The sequence below is a fragment of the Eptatretus burgeri genome, chromosome 1 (genome assembly GCF_056783735.1).
Source record: "Eptatretus burgeri isolate ZD-2024b chromosome 1, Ebu_testis_v1, whole genome shotgun sequence".
NCBI lineage: Eukaryota > Metazoa > Chordata > Myxini > Myxiniformes > Myxinidae > Eptatretus > Eptatretus burgeri.
Window position 1 is genome coordinate 69,594,139 of NC_140961.1, and position 14,372 is coordinate 69,608,510.

The 14,372-nt window shown below is 40.7% G+C and overlaps 1 protein-coding gene across 6 annotated transcripts in view; it reads right to left on the reverse strand.

Moving 5' to 3' along the window:
* Positions 1–541: 541 nt before the first annotated feature.
* Positions 542–14,372, reverse strand: part of TAB1 (TGF-beta activated kinase 1 (MAP3K7) binding protein 1) — an 82,462-nt gene continuing 68,631 nt past the window's right edge. For 4 of the 6 annotated variants that reach the window (XM_085887127.1, XM_085887125.1, XM_085887122.1 and 1 more), the window contains 2 exons: positions 10,012–10,195; positions 542–3,145 (listed from right to left, as the gene is read on the reverse strand). In XM_085887127.1, the coding sequence (XP_085743253.1) occupies positions 2,941–3,145; positions 10,012–10,195 (389 nt within the window). In that variant the 3' untranslated portion in view covers positions 542–2,940. The remainder of the gene's footprint in view (positions 3,146–10,011; positions 10,196–14,372) is intronic. The other 2 variants (XM_085887117.1, XM_085887114.1) reach the window with 2 other exon arrangements.

Below are 14,372 nucleotides of genomic sequence, written 5' to 3' on the forward strand. Positions count from 1 at the left end.
AGAGAGAGGAAGGAGGGGAGGAAACACCAATCTGCAAGTGGGTTTGGGAGGTTAATGAGGGAGAGAAAAGATTATGGGGAGGGATAGGGGATAACATGAAATGGTGGTTCACTGTTAACTAAGTCCTGCAGGGATGAGGGGGATAGAACAGCCTCAGGAACGTGATTCCACAAATAGGAGAAAAGAGGAACAAAAGGGGTGGATTTCGGCAGTAACTTAAAAAAAACATATTGACCTTTACATAAGTTACAATGAAATTCACTCGGCTGTGCATTTACTGCTTAAATGGTGCACCATGTAATGTAAAAATGTGAAATGAAAAACATTTCCATTAATAAAGGTTGGACCGAGTAATTAAAATGTTTTGAAAATTCAAGTTTGGGTTCACCTTGATGCATATCCATAGAGAACAAACAAAATCAGTGAAGATGACACACAAGCTGACCAGTTGATGTTGGGTGAGAATGGGTGAGGACCAGTTACCAGCGAGACTGTACATTTAACGGGTTAAAAGGTTGAAAGAGGAGGATGCAGAAACAAGTTTCGTTATTGCTTGTATTTTAATTTTTCTAAAACAATTTTTTTTAATACACAGAAGTGTAGGCTCATGGTGGAGCCAAATGACAGAGTGCAACAGCTTTACAGATGGTAAAAGAGAAAAGGCAGACAAAACTTGCAAATTGTATAGTTTCCTCTGTTTCTCTCTCTCAAAATTTCCTACTTGTCCACTCCCTTTCTTATCCCGTCCAACTGTTATCTTGCTACCAAACTGTCAGTTCATACCGTCACTCTTCTATGAGTCTCGATCTTGTAAAAAACAAATAGCCAGGAATGCAAGGATCAATCCCGTGCAAGGGGATTCACAAACATATTGTTGAACCTGTCATGCTTTGTGAAATGAATTATAACATTGGAATGCCTTAGCTGTAACATAGTACTTTAAAGTAAAATGACCTGACTCCTCCCTAACGATTTGAAAAGAAAACAAAAAATTCTTCTTCTTGAAAATGGCAGCTTGGCTGCCGGGTAGCTATCATTTTGTTGGGGCGCTACTATGTCGCTAATGCAGTTCCCCCATTACCAGTAAGCTGGTACTCATTTTGCCGATTTTGGAAGGATGACAGGCTGAGTCAACCCCACCTGGTGTCAATTCAGTGGCAAACGGGGTTCAAACTCAAGACCGTAAGACCCAAGCCAGCCACCCTCACCACTAAGCCAACAACAAGCTTTACAAACAAAAACTGATGAACAAGTTCATAAAAAGTCACCACCACAAAATTAAAGCACTCTGGATGAACACAGACATTACAAAAAGATTAATAAAAATTTTGGTTACATCACTGATAAATGTAGTACAGCAGACCCTGCCTGTTCGTGGGGGTTATGTTCTTGAAAAACCCCATGTTGGGAAAAACCACGATGCGCAAAGTTAAGACTTTATGGGAAAAATAGGTTGAAGGGAACAAACTCTAAAATTTATTAACTTTTGTATCTAAGCTAGTAAAAATGAAAACACTGAAAATTTTACTTACTTATGATGATGATGGAGGATGTTGGAGGTTATTGAGATAACGTTGACGTCCCTGGCTTAGGGTCGTCAGGGTCATCAGACTTTGTGAAGGAGGAGGTGATCTTTGTCTGCTTTTCCTTGTTCTGCACATCCTTATAGACGTCCGTATAAGGTGCCATGACAGCGTCCATCTCCCACTTGAAAATCAAGCACCTCGCCTTGAAGACTAGCAAAAACTTCTCACAATATGTGCCTCATTCTGCTTTATACAAAGTGTTCTCTTTCACGCTCCTCAACTTTATCTTATTCCCCCTTCCTCGCTTCAGAACAAACAAATATTTTCGCTCGAAAAAAAAAAATCATAAACTCATTCTCTCATTTCCTTCCTTGGTTCATTCTTTATTTCTTCCTTTCTCATTACCTCCCAATTGAACCAACACTCCTCATAATTGAATTAATTTGCTTCTTACTTTAAAAGCTTTCAATAGCATTTTATTCAACATTTCACTAAAACCCGACATTGTTATTCTTCTTCATAACACCCCACATGTTCTTCTTCTTCTTATTATTCTTCATAACTATTTACTGTCACAAACACCCCTCAATGTAATTAAAAGACTAGTGAAAACTAAATAATGTGATATCAAACTAAATCACGCGACATCACGTGATAACAGTCCATGAGGCACAATATAAAAAAAGCAACCTAGTCTGTGATGGAGGGCAGCGTGGGGCTGTGAGGTGAGACAGAGATGCAGGGTTGTGTATTCCTCCATGTTAGCCACGATCGACACAATTTACCACAAGAATTCAATCGCGAGAGAGCAAAACCGCAATGTGGAAACCCGCTTTCGGGGTGGGCCTGCTGTATTACCAACCAACGGCCACGTTTTACAAAGTGGCCCAAAAGTTCATTTACTGGGATAAGGTGCACATGAATAATTTTGAGATGGTCGATTGTGCGAGATTTCCACGAACTAACATTCCCCCCACAAATGGAGTGGCCGTCAAGGAACCACTGAGCGGCTTCCCCCTCTCCCCTTTCCTCCTCCACCCCCTTGCCCTCCTGATTTGACACCTTGTGGTTTTTCACAGTGGGCCACAGACTTCATTAAAAATTAAGACGATGCACGAAAACCCTGCGATGTGACCCAAATGACGACCACGATTGAACGAAGGGCTGCATCACTTTGCGAAAACAATGTGGTATGGATCAGGCAGTCATCTGGGGCTGATCATTGCAAGTTTTAAGAAGGAACTTTGTCCTTATGTAGAATACATTTTCACCTCTACATCACTATGTAGCTGTTTGAAAAATTAAACTATTCGCTTTCCATAAGATTAGGATGTGAAGATAAAGAATCCTAAGACATCCGAAGTTGGAGGTGTCGTTTTTGCACACTCGGTCATTATGTTCCACTGCACGTTCATCAGGTTAATTCTCCTGTTGGATTTCCATGTTCCAAGTTCCAGAGTTGGTAGAACTCTGAGAAGTCAACGTAAGGCTCCACGTGACCATCTTGGTCTGGGGGTACATGGCTTGACTGCCGAGGGCGCTGGAAAAGTTGGCCTTCACCAGAACTGGAGCTCGAGCTGTGCGTATGTGACTGCAGTGTGGTGTGTGGGCTCGGTCCACTGGGAGGCCAAACAAGCAAATTAACAAGGGTTAAGAGATGAAACAAGAAAGCAAGAACATTTCGTTCACTCAGCTAAAATCACTTCAAGCAAAGGAAAATCATTAAAATAAAACAAAAACAAAAGCCAACAACATGGATTCGACAGAACCACATCAATCCAAAAATTATCAGGTGGGTTGAGTTTGTGAATTTGTCTCATTCCAACAAATACAAAACTCTGAGTCAAGTGCCATCTGCACGATACGTAATTACACATCAGGGAGGGTTTTGCGCTGGTGTATATTTGGTGCATTAACATCGCTGCTATAAAATAAAATAAAATAAATTCTGACTTGTTACAATTTTCCAAGGCATCACACTCCATGTGTGCCATCTGGAAAAGTGAAAGGTAAACTAACAGGAGATTACATCTGCCGAGTCACAGTGCCAAGGAGAGGTGTGATAATACCTGCATGTTAGTTCTGTTCTCGAAAGAGATGCTTATGGAGGGTGTTGGCAACTTCTAGGCTGTTTTAAACATCCTGTTAGCCGAGGATGAAATATTTCTGGGATGGATCCACTGCCCAGAGCGATGATGTCAATGGCAGTACAGCCTGTTATAGTAGTTTGGAATTTCATGTACATAAGTCGAGGTCTAATATGCACAATGGATAACAACTGTTCAGCAAATCTAGAATGTTATGAGCTGGTGTGCTCAGAGTGAAACACAGAATTTAAAGAAGTGAATGTGGAGGAGGCTGGATTGAGCCATATCAATTGGACACAAATTATGGCAAGGATGATTCTGACTCAGACAGTAGTATGAATGGAATTGTTGCATCCTGTGACAGAAAGGCTGCAGAAAACTGAGGTACGTAGGCCGAATAACATTAATGATAATAAAAGTGTGCATATTATTGGTCTTGCCTGGTGTTGGCTTAACGGATAAGGTGGCTGGCTTGGGACCCAAGGATCCAGATTTTTGAGCCCCTGTCGGCTGCTGAATTAACACCAGGTGGGGGTTGACAGCCTGTCATCCTTCCGAGGTCGGCAAAATGAGTACCAGTATACTGGGGTAATAGCCATTCGGGGTGACCTGCGTCAGAGTGGTGACCTATCTAGGACTGTACTCCTTGCCAATGAAACTGCCTCGGCAGCCCAATACACCTTTACGGCATGACAGGAATGGTATCATATGATATTATTAGTGGCCTTTAATGCTGTTAAGTTCAAATCCATTAAAGTTGAACTGGATACGATGACGAGCCGATTTGAAAATTCCCAGATATCAAAGGGTAATTGAATTAATGTTAAGGCAATGTTGACAAATGAGATGAACATTGCTCACACAGATATTGTCGTTACCAAAAATATTGGCATCCTTGCAGTTTTTTCAAATAATGCACCATTTCTTCCAGAAAATCTTTTGGTATCCACATATAGTCCATGGGCCCAGGCCAGAAATTCCACTTGTCGGTACCATCTCAGGAAACCAATCCTAGTTATGATTTTTGAATTGGTGTATATATACTGAAACGCAAAAGAAACTTACCACCTTTTAAACCTTCAAATATCAACAATAACACTGCGTGTAGTAAATGTGTGAACTTATTTGTGGACAATAGTGTCCTCACCGTCAGACAAAATGGTCACGGATGGTCACTTGAACCTTCAATGGTCACTTCATAGCACAGCTGTTGAACAGCCGTTTTGACTGTCAGTGATTTGCCAAGGGGTATGGGATGATTTTAATGAGCTGCACGTGATGTCTTGATATTGGCTTTAAAAAGGCCAGTGCAAAATGGGAATTTCAATCAACATGCCACGATTGTCAAGGGATCAACGGCAGTGTGCCTTGGGCATACTGCAAGGCGGATTGAGCTACCGTGAGGTGGCACGTCGCCTTGGCTGTTCACACCAGACGATATCAGCCCTGGTGGACAGAGACACCCTTCACAACTCTGCAGATGACAGACCTCGATCAGGGAGGCCAAGAGTCACCACTGCAAGGCATGACAGGCAGATGGTCCTAAGTCAGATGGCTTCAGACATTGAGGACTGAGTGGGACAGAATCCAGCAGCAATCCATCCAAAGACTGGTAAGCAGTATGCGCCGACGATGCACTGCCTGTATCCAAAACAATGGTGGCCACACACGCTATTGAAAGGGGACTGACATTGCACCCTGTGCTGTTCTGTACTGAAGAACAAACTCATGAGATGGTGTATCTTGGTCAAAAACTTGACATGTCATCAATAAAATGCCAATGTTTCAATAAGCAACTGTTGGTTTGTTTTATTTTGAACTGTTACAATTTTATTACATTTCAAACAAGTGGTAAGTTTCTTTTGAGTTTCAGTATATATAGATCATATTTTGATGTGATAACCATTGCAGACTGGCAGCTTATTGGTAGTTATCATCTCTGGAATGTACCCACCCTCCGCATAATGAAAGCGAAAAGGCAAACTCAGAAACATTCACTAATGATGCAATTGCTGTTTCCACATGGGGCGAGAATGAACTGCAAACCACAAATACATGTCTGAAATGCTTTATTTATACCATCCGAATAATCCTGTCATTCCTGAAGGCAGAATTTGTTTTATGGCAGAAAGGGGCGAACAATAGGGCCTATCAAAATGTTGCTGATTAGTGATTTTCAGTACATTTTAATTAATTATATTGTCATACAAGTTCCCTGGGTAGTGCTACTGAACCGCAGTAGCCTACAACATGCACATGTTGTACGAGGAAAACATTTATGAACATTTTATAAGTTTTTACCACAGTTAAAGGAATTGCCCTTCCCCTACCCTAGTTCCAACAAGCGTCCAAAATGTGAAATTTACGGATAACCCAAATGTCACCACGCTACTGTGGCATGTTTATGTACTATGTTTTACTCATGCATATTTGTAGCCATGAATGTCCTTGTGATTGTGCCAAAACATTCACACCATGGATCAGTAGTCGAGTCTTCATTACTGTTATCAGCATCAGAGTCCTCGAGGTCTACAACCTCTTCCTCGACATCAGCGGGCTGGTTGCTGCAGGTTCGCAACTTGCACATGTCAGTGCACTTCAGGCTATTGGCAAGGCACGTGCAGTCTGGGAGTTTTCACGACCGTCCACACTCGCAGGAAAGCAGTTGCAACACTGCATCTGGTGCTGGAGAACCCTGCATCCACTCAATGGCCAGCTTCCCGTCATCATCAGTGGTCCATACACAACCCTTGGGATTTGGAACATAGGGTTGGCATTGCAGACAGCGCCTCCAAATAGCAGCCTGGTAGTTTGCACGGAGGACGTGCAAGAAGAGGCAGTCTTCACATGGTGGAAGCTGACTGGACTCTATCTCTCCCCGTCTGGCACAGAAGAGTTGATGTCGGAGTTCATTGACTTTCATGATGTTGGTAGACGGCACGTACATGTGGCAGGTGACCTCTTGCAGCTTCTGAAAGAGCTCGGTGGATACTTCCCATGAATGACCGAGCTGACTGAAGGCCTCTTGGTCGGTCTTATCTGACTTCATTTGCTTCAAGGCGCCCATCTTTCCCCGGCCTGCAAAGGCACTGACTGTATCACAACAGAAGAACACGTGCAGTCCAACCAGGGCATCACATACACTGTCTCCCATCGATCTGGCAAGCTTGTCAATGTCTAGGAACCGTCTGCAGATTTGCGTACCACACTTCTGATACACGGGGCATGGGATGTCCTTATTGAATGCAAGACACAGCACGAGTACATCTGTATCTTCGGCAGTGATCACCACAGCCTTGTACCCAGCCTCTGCTGCATGCAGAGTATGCAGAAGCATTCGGGTGTCTGCTTCCTCCTGTGTGGACTTCAGCTCTGCCACTTCCTCCCAGTGGTCCTTGGGTTTTTTTGTTTTTTTTTTTTCCCCCAAAACGTCAATATCTCAGAATGGTACAATGGTAAAAATGCAAAATACATACACTAAGCTGTTCTTCTGGAATGGTTAGCACATATTGAAATAATCATATAGTCCCTACCAATAACTTAGTAGCCCTAAAGTTTGGTTTCCTCAGATGGTACCGATATATGCCTGGGCTCATGGACTAATATGTATTTCTTTGGTTTGCAGTGGAACAAAACAAAAAAAAAAGCTGAAAAAAAAAACTTACTAAATCCTAGCTTATTCCACATAGAAATCCGAAAATGTCCGGATAATATTATTAGCACCTTTTGGAAGTTGTTATAAATAATTCGATTTCAAGCAGATGATTCTCCTTTACTTTGGAATTGAACTCCCCTGTGGTGAGTTGCAGATTCCGGCAATATAAAAAGAACACATTCAAGCCAGTTTGAAAAGAGAAAAGGAGTCATTCTGCTGTTTTGTGTCACTGTGTACCACAATGAGCATGGAGAAAAGAAAGAAAACCAGAGAATTGTCTGAGGAGGTCAGACACAAGATGGTAGCCAAGCATGGACAATCTAAAGGCTACAAACAAGTCCATCTCCAGAGACGTTGATGTTCCTGTCTCCACCGTACTCAATGTTATCAGGAAGTTTAAGTCCAATGACACTGCATCCAACCTCCCTGGACGTGGCCGCAAGAGAAAACTTGATCGAAGATTGCAGCAAAGGATTGTTCGAATGGTGGAGAAATCACCTCAATCAACTGCCAAACAGATTCAAGCTGACCTTCAAACACAAGGTACAACAGTCACAACTCACACTATTCGTTGCCAACTCAATGAAAGGGGCTTCTTTGGAAGGAGACCCAGAAGGACCCCACTGCTGAGAGACAGACATAAGAAAGCCCGACTGGAGTTTGCGAAAACACACCTGAACAAGCCAAAATCCTTCTGGGAGAATGTCCTGTGGACAGATGAGTCCAAATTAAAGCTTTTTGAGAAAGCACATCATCTCTATCTTCACAGAAAACAAAATGAAGCCCTCAAAGAAAAGAATACCTTCCCTACAGTCAAACATTGAGGAGGTTCAGTGATGTTTTGGGGGTTGCTGTGCTGCCTCTGGCACTGGGTGCCTTGAACGTGTGCATGGCATCATGAAATCAGGAGATTACCAAGGCATTTTGGAGCACAATGTTCAACCGAGTGTCAGAAAGCTGGGTCTCCGTTGAAGGTCATGGGTCTTGTAACAGGACAATGACCCCAAACACACTTCAAAAAGCACCCAGGAATGGTTCAAGACAAAACGCTGGACTGTTCTGAAGTGGCTAGTAATGAGTCCAGATCTAAATCCCATTGAACACCTGTGGGGAGATCTGAAAACAGCAGTTGGGAGAAGGCACCTTTCAAATCTGGAGGAACTGGAGCAGTTTGAACAAGATGGGTGGGCCAAACCACCAGTAGAGAGGTGTAGGAAGCTCATTCATGGCTGTAGGAAGCACTTGACTGCAGATATTTTGTCCAAAGGCTGCGCTACCAAATATCAAGTGTCGGATGTCAATAATTTTATCAATGCCATTGATTTTTATTTTCCGATTTTAAAGGATCTTTAAGTTCCGAATCAAAAACAAAGGTTCTGCAATATTAACAGTGAAATAAAGAATTGTGGAGACCAAATACTTTTTGTTAATTTCAGCTTATTTTTAGAGAAAATTGTGAGTTATTTAAAAAAGTGCAAGGGTGCCAATACTTTTGGCCACGGCAGTAAGTCTCAGCAGCTGATGGTGTGGAATGGGACTCTTGCTGATTGTGCAAAAGCAAATCAGCAACGAAATGAAAATATTAAGAGGAGCATTGTGGATGTCATTGCCACAGACCTAGTTAATGCTATTAATTTCCAGGAACATTATGTATGATATTTATTTTGGGCATCACACCTTCTGATTGCCATTTTAAAATTAATATTATGATTCGCCTCAATTTAAACATTCACTTTTCTGTGAGGCTTGGTCAAAGCAGTGCAAATGCATGGCTTTGGGATGTTGCTTTGTTCACAAAGTTGTTGCTTTATTATTTTGTAGGCAGCCTGTGAATGCTGGTTGCATCATTGCTGGAAGCACGGCTGTGCCGCTGATGCAATCCCCATTTCCAGTAAGCTGGTACTCTTTTTGACGACCTCGGAAGGATGACCGGCTGAGTCACCCATCTGGTGCTATGTATTGGCACGACATGGGCTCAAACTCAAGACCCCAAGATCTGAAATCGGCCACTTTAACCGTTACGCCAACACCAAGCGTAATTTGTTGCTCACTCTTGCTGTACATTAGGACTGCTCACAGATATAGTCGACCAAATGCCACTGACAGTCACGTGAGGCAAAACTTAGTTGGTGTAACAGTTGCCGACGTAGTGATTTTTCACTCAAAAATTTGTTGATATGCCATTTTCCTTTAGTTTATGTTTGTGGTGTAAATTTATTGCAAAAGATGACACGGAATTGGGTTGCTGGACAAATCACTTCACTGAAATGTTAACTGCAAAGTGCGGAGTGTTGCGTTGAATTTTTGAAGTCTGTGCAAATCCAAATCTGTCTGCTTTGCCAAACCCATTCAGCCGCTCCAAGTTGGTCATGTGGAAATGTTAAAAGGCTTACACAATTGGCAGTTGAACAGTCCGTGGAAATATAACATTGGCCTTTAATGTTAAGATTAAGCACCTTAAAGTTGAACCAGATACACCTAATTCAATTCCCCCTGTTCACAACATGTGGTGAAAGATCGGACAACTTCATTTGTCAGACAGCTACTTGTAACGTGGATTTAAAACACATATGTTGGAAAAAGAAATAAAACAAGAAAGTCAATTGCAGATCGGGTGTTCGATATATAATGCATTTAAACATAATTTATTAGTATTTGGTGACATGTAAATAAGTTGATGTGGGGTTTTTCAACCACAAGGTTATTTTAGTAACTTAGAGGAAACACTAAAAATCTCACTTACCTGAGTACAGGGTTTATAGGTGTAACATCGTCACCAGTCGAGCCGGTGCTGTGGCTGGCATTGACGATTGGCCCAGAGGATGGCATAACCAAGGACAACATGACGCTGGTTTTTCCTGGGTGGCCTTGTGCAGTCGAGTATGGCACTGACACAGGGTAAGTATGCACACCTGCAAAACTCAGATCTGTGATCATAATATAAGCACCATTGAAATAAGCAAAGTACACAAGAATGAAGTTCGAGAAAAAACAAAACTCCAAATACTCTAAATTCAGCAAAGAGGATGGACTTCTGGTTTGGGTATCTTGAGGGCTTTCGGTTCGGGGATTTTTGTACACGTGGATGAATCTGCAGCTGCCGCTTCCACCTCATTGAAGCTACGTTTTTCCGAACCGTACCCGTCGTGTTTTTTTGTTTTATCTTCGTCCCCATGTTGCTGTTTTTGTTTCCGCCCAATTTTCCGTGTTAAATCGCACCTTGTTGTGATGCATTTGTCAAATTTGTTTGAGTTCTTCTTACTGCTCCAAAGACAACCGCTGTGAAAATTGTGTCCTTCTGTATCCATGTTCCTCGTTTTACTTCTTTATTCCCAAAGTACTTTACACCTTCTCAACATTATCATATTTCCCCTCCTCACTTCAAAAAATAAAAATAAAAAACTATTATTATTTTTTTCACTTTACAATGACTTCATTCTGTTGAATTTCCTTCTGCCTGTACTTCCTGTACATTCTTTTATTTTCTCCCCCCCCCGCCCCACCCTCTTTTCTCAATATCTCCAAACCGAATCTTCATTGAGTATAAATGAAGACCACAAGGGGAAAACCAGAGACGTCAGGATAAGTAAATTTTGAAGAAACTGAAAAACAAAGTTTCAAGACTTTGGTGGACTGTTTAATAACTGTCATATAGATTTCTTTTCCAGTAAAAGGAAGAGTGATCATTGGCCGATCAAATTAAGCATGTAGCATTTGCCAAGCTTCTGTGTTATTTAATTTAAGAGCAAAGAACGAAACAATGTTGCAAACTGACATCACTGGTTATTCCCTTGTTTAATAATTGCCATGCAATTGTAACCCAGGATGTGGAGCAAATTCATGCTTGTTGGTTATTAGCATACATTACATGACTTTGGTGATCACAGATTATTTTTTTTCAACATTAAACGGTCATTGTTTTTTTGTTTGATTGGTGTTCAACGCCATACTCAAGGGTATTTCGCTTATATGATGACGGATTCTCCATTTCTTACTCCGTACTACTTATTATGATGGAAAACTGGGAGGAAACCAAGGATAAACCACCCCCGCGATAGCCGAAGTCACCTCATGTGACTCCCTCATATACTTAAGCAGGTTGATTGGGCGGTGGGTACATCGAATGAGGATGGGTACTCAGACGCGCTAACCATTAAGCCACGGCGTGGGTCCCATAAAAGTCACAATAAAGGTTTGACCAGGCTTGAACCAGGATATGCACCAACTACGGAGCCCATGATAGAACCAAATAGGCCATTGTAGTGCTCAGAGTTTATGCTGTGAAAGTTTTACAACCTTTCATTTTTTAGTTTCTCAACTCTGAATATTATGGTGGAACAGTTAACATGAACGAAAGGGAGATAACCAGGAGTAAAGTACTGACAACTCTGGGTTTCTACTTGTTCAGCTTTGACAACACTTGTTTTTTCATTGCACGGCTAAACTTTATACCATATAAATTATGTGACACCCCTGGTTATTTGTTAAAGTAATATTGTGAGAGGAAACCTTATGTTGCCAACTATTGGCAGGTGCAATAACCCTGAAATTTATAAAAAGTGACATCTCTGGTTTTCCCCTTGTGGTCTTCAAATGTTTCTTCCTTTTTCCTAAAAAAAAAGCATTTAAAAATGGTTCATGCAGTTTCCTTATTTTTACATGAGGACAGTAATTCCTCGATTTACGTTCAAGATGCGTTCCTGAAAATCTGAGTGTAAATCGAAAACGTTTTTCTCATTAGCATAATGTTAACCAGAGTTGGTGTCAAAGCCACCCAATGCTCACCTGTTGATACATTTATCGTTTTTAAAAGACTCGTCTAATAATTAATATTTTTTATAAAGCATTGCAGTGAAGTCTGATCCAAATAATTTTAAAGCAATATATGCATTTGTAATCAGTAACAAGAGCGCAAGTGAGCACAATATACGCCATACAAGAAGATATATATATAGAATTGTGCTACGACATGGAAAACAGCATCCTGGTTGTCATGGCAACCACTTTAGATGACAAACCTACGTCACGACACACCGTCTCCATAGTCTGTACCAATGTACCAAATATGAAACGAGAAAGTTGAAAACTTTGGGAGTTAGGGTGCAAACAGGAACGGATGGAAAACAGCATCCTGGTTTCCATGGCAACCACTTTAGATGACGAACGTATGTCGCGACACACCGTCTCCACAGTCTGTACCTATGTACCAAATATGAAACGTGAAAGTTGAAAACTTTGGGAGTTAGAGTGCGGACAGGAACGGACGGATGGACAGACACAGACAGACAGACGGACGGAGGACACATAATACGCCCCGACATGTGTATATATATATATATATATATATATATATATATATATATATATATATATATATATATATATATACATATATATATATATATATACATATACACACATACATATACATATACACACATACATATACATATACACACATACATATACACACATACATATACATATACACACATACATATACACATACACACATACATATACATATACACACATACATATACATATACACACATACATATACATATACACACATACATATACATATACACACATACATATACATATATACATATATATATATATATATATATATATATATATATATATATATATATATATATATATATATATATATATATATCGGGCGTATAAAAAAATAGTGTGGTCGATAAAAAAAAATAAATTGCACCAAAAATTTTAACATTTTGACGCTCACGCTCACGCTGACGCTCACGCTCACACCGGGGGTATCGCTATAGCTCTCTGTTCTTCGAACAGGCGGCCTAAAAACTGAGGCTGCATTCCTGGGCAGTCATTTTCGGTCATCCCAAGTGCAATTTTCGGTGCAACCAAGGTGATTTGTGTTCCACGGTGTTCAAATATATAATTAACTTGAAATAAATTAAAAGTTTTCAAGGCTGTCGAAAAAAAACAAAACGAACCATTTAATCGGAAGTTTATCACCGTTTATGCACCCTCTTTTACGCCACCTTATTTACCACATGACATTAGTTCTTCATGCCTGTTGTTTGTGTCCTTTATGACGTCATTAAAAACAGAGTTTCCTGTTTGGAATGATTTGCAATTTTATTTGACTGCCAGACAGACAGACTGAAGCAACTGCTCCACCACGCTGTGCACATGCACACTCATGATGAGACTTCGGACAATTTGCCAAATTAAGAGCAAAATAATTGCGAACCTGCAGGTTCCTGTTCCAATTAATGTTCGGATTCATGTGCTATCGTGTTCAACAAATACAATTGAATTAAAAAATAAGTAGTTCCTTGATCTTTTGACTGATAGACAGACAAGGTGAACCAAATGCTTAACCCTGTTTTCTGCTCTGAGCACAAGGTAACAAGGGCCATCTACATAAATGCACCAACGTCGTGTTTGTAAAATTGTTTTTTTTTTTAACTTGGTCTTTACCGGACGTTTATTTTGAACAGTACAGCAGCAACACAAATATTTTTACTCCCTTATTAACGATCTTGCACCTTAAGAGGATATTCAATGGATTTAGAATGTGAATAATGGCAGCCGATCATAATGGGAACATTTATGTTTGCAAACGGAGGGCCGAAGCAACAATCTTTCACTTTAAAAACCTATTAACAACATAAAATGGTACCGGATTGTGCAATGTTAGTAGCCAGCTTACATTATAATGAGACGAAATTGGCCAAGCTTCACGTCGTTCCACCAAAAGACACCAATCTATTATCCTCCATTCTACACAGCGTCTTAGACTTTATTGAGGTCAATATGAAGAAAAATACCAACCTCAAGCAGGCCATTGGAAGAGCTTTATCCGCTACAGATCACAAGAATCTCATCGATAATCCCATTTGTTAATTTTGGTCCAAGTCCAGGAGGAAAATGCAAGAGATGCCCACAGGTATCCCTGTTTTTCGGTTTAATTTGAGCAGTTGAGACAATGCGAAATTTGAACAGGAATATGCTTTGGTGTCATGTTGTTGGAAAGACATCATGAAGTAAAGGTAAGGTAATAGAGAATGCTGAACAACAAACCATTGAATAAATTTATGGAGAGAATCA